The following is a 4,671-nucleotide window of genomic DNA, read 5'->3' as shown; positions in this document are numbered from 1 at the left end:
GCCTGTCTTGTCTCTGTGTGTCCCCTGTCCCGCACGCCCTCCTCACTCACACACTCGTTAAGTCTTTCCTGGACACTCACTGTATGCCCAGTCCTGGGTGTCCACTCCACCAGGGCCCCGTCCCCATCTGGCAGCAAGGGCTCCCCTGGGGTAGGAAAGGGAGCTGGGTCAGAAGGCACATGGGTGTGTCCTTGCTGATGGCAGCTTCAGGTGCCATGGGGGCTTGGGTCAGGGGGCGCAGTAAGAGGAAAAGCCATCCTGCCCCTGGAAGAGCTTTACAGAGGAAATGGCATTTGAGTTGCTGGAGGCTTGAAGAGTCAGCAGATAAGGAATGCAAGGGCAGAGCAGGCTGAGGCACGGCAGAGTCTGGGAGCCACGAGTGGGTGTGGTGTGTGTGGGCAGGGTCCGGTGGTCCACTGGTCCACTGGAGCAGGCAGTGTAAGGAGAGATGGCACAGCCGAAGGTGAGGCTAAGGCTCGGCCTTCTGGGCAGTGGGGAATTGTGAGTGATCTCTGGGTCGGGGAAAGCTGTGTGGTAGACCCCCTGAGCTGAGGCAGGGCCTTCTGGGTTGGAGGGTGGTGAGGAGATTCAGATCAGAGCTGGCTTGGAGGCTGACGGCCTTGAACCCCGCATCCTCCCGGCGATTCCAGCCCGCTGTTCAGCACCCACCTTGCGACACTGCATGCATGCCCTCTCTCCCTCAGGATCAAGGTGAAGAAGGGGCTGCATGTGGCGGCCGCCCGCCCAGCCCAGTCCACCCTCTGGACCGTCAAGTTGGACCGCTTCAAGGGCTCCAAGCACCACACCACCCTCATCACCTGCCACCGTGCTGGGCTCCCCGAGCTGGACTCCAGGTGGGCAGTTCCCTTCCCCCAGTGGCAGGGGAGGCAGGGCAGAGGAGGGAGTGCTAGGGGACAGATGTGGGGGCCTCAGGGGAAGAGGCTGCCAGGCCTGATCCAGATCCCCATGTGAGTACCCCTGCCCCCACCAAAAGGGGCCCTTTCTCTGGGCCATCTGTATTCCCCCAGAAAGCCCAGTGGCTATTCCAAACATTTATGAATGCTGCCTATTTATGCCCTGAGCCTAGGTCAAAGCCAAGGACTTTGTAACCCCTGTTTGAAACCTGGTTCTGACTCTTTTTGGATGAATAACCTTAGGCAAGCCAGTTGACATCCCCCCACCCAAGCATCCCTTGGGATTTGTGAAAATAAAATAAGACGCTACACAGCAAGCCCGCCCTGTAGCCCAGCATGTGGGGTTTTGTTTGATCAAAGGGAGCTCTGAGGGTTATTATCCAGAGGGTCGAATGTCCAGTCCTGGGACCCGGAAGGGAGTCTCCCTCATGCCACCTCAGTGGCTGTGGAAAGCAGAGGTCCAAGTGGAGGGGCCCAGGAAGGCAGGGTAGCCAGTAGGTCCCCTGACAGATAGTTAAGTGGCTGCATGGATCTTGGACAGGCCAAGAGTAGATTTGAGCTTGGGCTCAAGAGCCAGGACACTTGGGTTTAGATCCCGGTCACTGCCTCTGTGCCGCAGTTTCTCTACGTGTGAGACGGGGATAATCATACCACCTCCCCCACAGATGCAGGAAGTACTGAGGGCATGCCTGGCAGCTAGCAAGCACTCAGTCTGTCTCTTTCTGGCCAGCAGTCCCCTGGGACAGTCCGCGTTCCTGTGGGTGGACTTTGTGGTGGACAACAGCACAGGTGGGGGTGTGGCGGTCACGCGCCCCGTCACGTGGCAGCTGGAATACCCAGGCCAGGCCCCCGAAGCAGAGAAGGACAAAATGGTGTGGGAGATCCTGGTATCAGAGCGGGACATCAGAGCTCTCATCCCGCTGGCCAAGGTAAGGGGAGGGGCCTCTGTCTCTGCTTGGCCCAGCGGTGGCCAAGTCCCAGGAGCCCCATTCTCTGAGGGGCGTGGGCTGAGGGCCTCCTCCACCCCCAGGCCGAGGAGCTGGTGAATACGGCGCCACTGACTGGAGTGCCCCAGCATGTCCCCGTGCGCCTTGTCACCGTGGATGGCGGGGGGGCCCTGGTGGAGGTGACAGAGCATGTCGGCTGCGAGTCGGCCAACACACAGGTCCTGCAGGTGAGTGACAGAAGTCCCCCTCGTGGGGGCATGCCTTGGTGTGGGCACAGTCTCACACACATTAGTGTCCTCCTTGCCCCTGTGGGTCCCCAAGAGAATAACTTCTTCCTGAGACCAGAAACCTCCTTGCGGGGGAAACACAGCCTCAACTTCTTTGGTTCCGACTATGCCCCTCCAGAGTCAGGTGGGAGCCATGCATGGGCACTTTCACACTCATTATTGCATTGGCAAATGAGCTGGCCTGGGAGAGTTAAGAATGTGTCCTTTGGGATCGAAAGGTTTTAGTTTGAAGCACATCTTTGTTGTCAGCCAGTTGTGTGATTGTGAGCACGTCTCTTAACCCTCTTAGCTTGTTTCCTAAATTTTTAAATTTTATTTTATGTGTTGATTTTTTTTTTTTTTTTTTTTTGAGACAGAGTCTTACTCTGTCCAGGCTGGAGTGCAGTGGCACACTGACAGCCACTGCAGCTTCGACCTGCTAGGCTCGGGCGATCCTTTTGCCTCAGCCTTCCAAGTAGCTGGAACCACAGGCACATACCACCACATCTGGCTAATTTTTATTTATTTATTTATTGTAGAGACGAGGGCTCACCAAGTTGCCCAGGCTGGTCTTGAATCCCTGAGCTCAGGGAATCCTCTCACCTTAGCCTCCCAAAGTGCTGGGATTACAGATGTTTTCTAAATTTTAAAATGAGAATATGCCTCTGGGTTGTGAGAATTAAAAACACTTAAGATGGTAATCCAGCAGATAGAACTGCTGTTATAATACTAATATAATGTAGTAAACATATAATGGTAAAAATATGGTTCTGTGCAGTGGCTCACACCTATAAACCCAGTACTTGGGGAGGCTAACGCAGGAGGATCACTTGAGCCCAGGAATTCAAGACCAGCCTGGGTGGGTGAGATCTTATCTCTACAAATAAAAAATAACAAATAAAACTAGCTGGTGTGGTTGTGCATACATGTAGTCTCAGCTACTCGAGAGACTGAGGCAGAAGGATCACCTGAGCCCAGGAGGTCAAGGCTATGGTGAACCCAGATTGTGCCACTGCACTCCAGCCTGGGCAACAGAGTGAGACCCCCAGCTTAGAAAAAAAGAGTATATAATAGTAAAAATAACAAAAAGTATTGGGGCCTGTGAAGTAAAAAAAGGGGGAGGGTGGGACAGTTTTCTCCATCTTGAAGCTCTGAGTGGAGAAAGCATGGAGTTTGCATTTACGCAAATCTTGGGCACCTGCATGGACAGGGTGTCTTTCCCCAGTGTGGCAGCCTGTGATGGGCCTGTGTGTGGTTCCTGCCCTGGGGAGGGGCAGGGGCAGATCTGCCTTGCCCCCACCTCTCCGTGCTCATGGGAGCTGGTTGCCAGGTGACTTCAGCTCCAGTGTCAGAGGCAGCCAGAGTCAGAGTTGCCTGTGACTCACCAGTTTCCCCACCTGATCCCCAGGGGAACTCAAGGAATGGCCCCCATGATAAAATCTTAAATGAAAGACAGCACCGAGGCTTAACCAACAATCTCGCCACGATGGGCATTCCAGTGAAACACAGAAGGGGGCCTCAGCTGGAGGCGGTCCTTGGCCTGGGGTCGGGGCTGCGCTCTCTGGCCCACACCTGTCTTCAGGGGCTCTGCCCTCCCCCAGGTGTCTGAGGCCTGTGACACAGTGTTCGTGGCTGGCAAGGAGAGCCGGGGCGCTCGGGGGGTGCGGGTGGACTTCTGGTGGCGCCGACTCCGGGCCTCGCTGCGGCTGACCGTGTGGGCCCCGCTGCTGCCCCTGCGTATCGAGCTGACCGACACCACCCTGGAGCAGGTCCGCGGCTGGAGGGTACCTGGCCCTGCAGAAGGGTGAGTGAGGCCCGAGGCAGCCGGCAGGCCTTGGCGAAGTCTCTCTGGGACTGAAGGGGTACAGGGGGCACAGCCATGGGCCCCAGCTGGGGTCTGAAAAACTGCCCAGATGCTGCAGTTCCTTCTTCCCATCTCTGCCCTCGACCTCCCAACCTCTAGTTGGGACTGCGGCCTCCACACTCCCTCTCCTCCCTCCTCTCTGGTGTCTGCCACCTCCTGTTCTGTTGCATCACGTGCTGATTAGTGTTGCTCGTGTGGACCCTTCCCACCCTCCTCCCCTGAGAAGGTGGGCCCCTGGAAGGCAGGGGTTCTGTCTGTTCTGGTTGCTGCTGTGTCGTCAAAGCCTCAGATGGCACGGAGCGCGCAGTCTATACGGGACGCTCTCGTGGAGGGGCTCATCAGAGCCCAGGGCGAGGAGGCCCAGGCCTCGGGAATCTAGCCCCCTGGCTCTCCCAAGAGAGGGTCTCCACCCTGTTCTCCTCGGGAGCAAGAGGCGAGTACGGCCTGGACAGAGGCACGCACGCCAGCCGGCATGGGGCGGGGAACTCCGGCCTCCCGGTGGAAGGGCCTGACCCACCAGGGCCGGCGTCAGGAGCCGGTTTGGGAACAGCAGTCCCGCCCCACCAGGGACCTCCGGGCCAGCGGAGGGGCTCCGGGGGCAGGGCCTTCGGCGGCCTGGGCGGGGCCCGCGCTGAGGCCCGCCCCCCACGCAGGCCCGGGAACCCCGCGGAGGCGGTGGA

At 57.9% G+C, this 4,671-nt stretch overlaps 1 protein-coding gene across 1 annotated transcript in view; it reads left to right on the top strand.

The window, feature by feature from the left end:
- The window catches only part of TMEM132A (transmembrane protein 132A), an 11,190-nt gene that overhangs the window by 4,155 nt on the left and 2,364 nt on the right, over window positions 1–4,671 (top strand). The window contains 5 exon segments of the mRNA XM_021707562.1: window positions 705–854; window positions 1,648–1,843; window positions 1,945–2,088; window positions 3,729–4,089; window positions 4,237–4,260. Of these exon segments, the coding sequence (XP_021563237.1) occupies window positions 705–854; window positions 1,648–1,843; window positions 1,945–2,088; window positions 3,729–4,089; window positions 4,237–4,260 (875 nt within the window).

Source organism: Carlito syrichta, unplaced genomic scaffold (genome assembly GCF_000164805.1).
Source record: "Carlito syrichta isolate Samal-C Ts95f unplaced genomic scaffold, Tarsius_syrichta-2.0.1 Scaffold120490, whole genome shotgun sequence".
Lineage (NCBI taxonomy): Eukaryota > Metazoa > Chordata > Mammalia > Primates > Tarsiidae > Carlito > Carlito syrichta.
The sequence above is the reverse complement of the archived record's forward strand: the minus strand, read 5'-3'. Positions and strand labels throughout refer to the sequence as shown.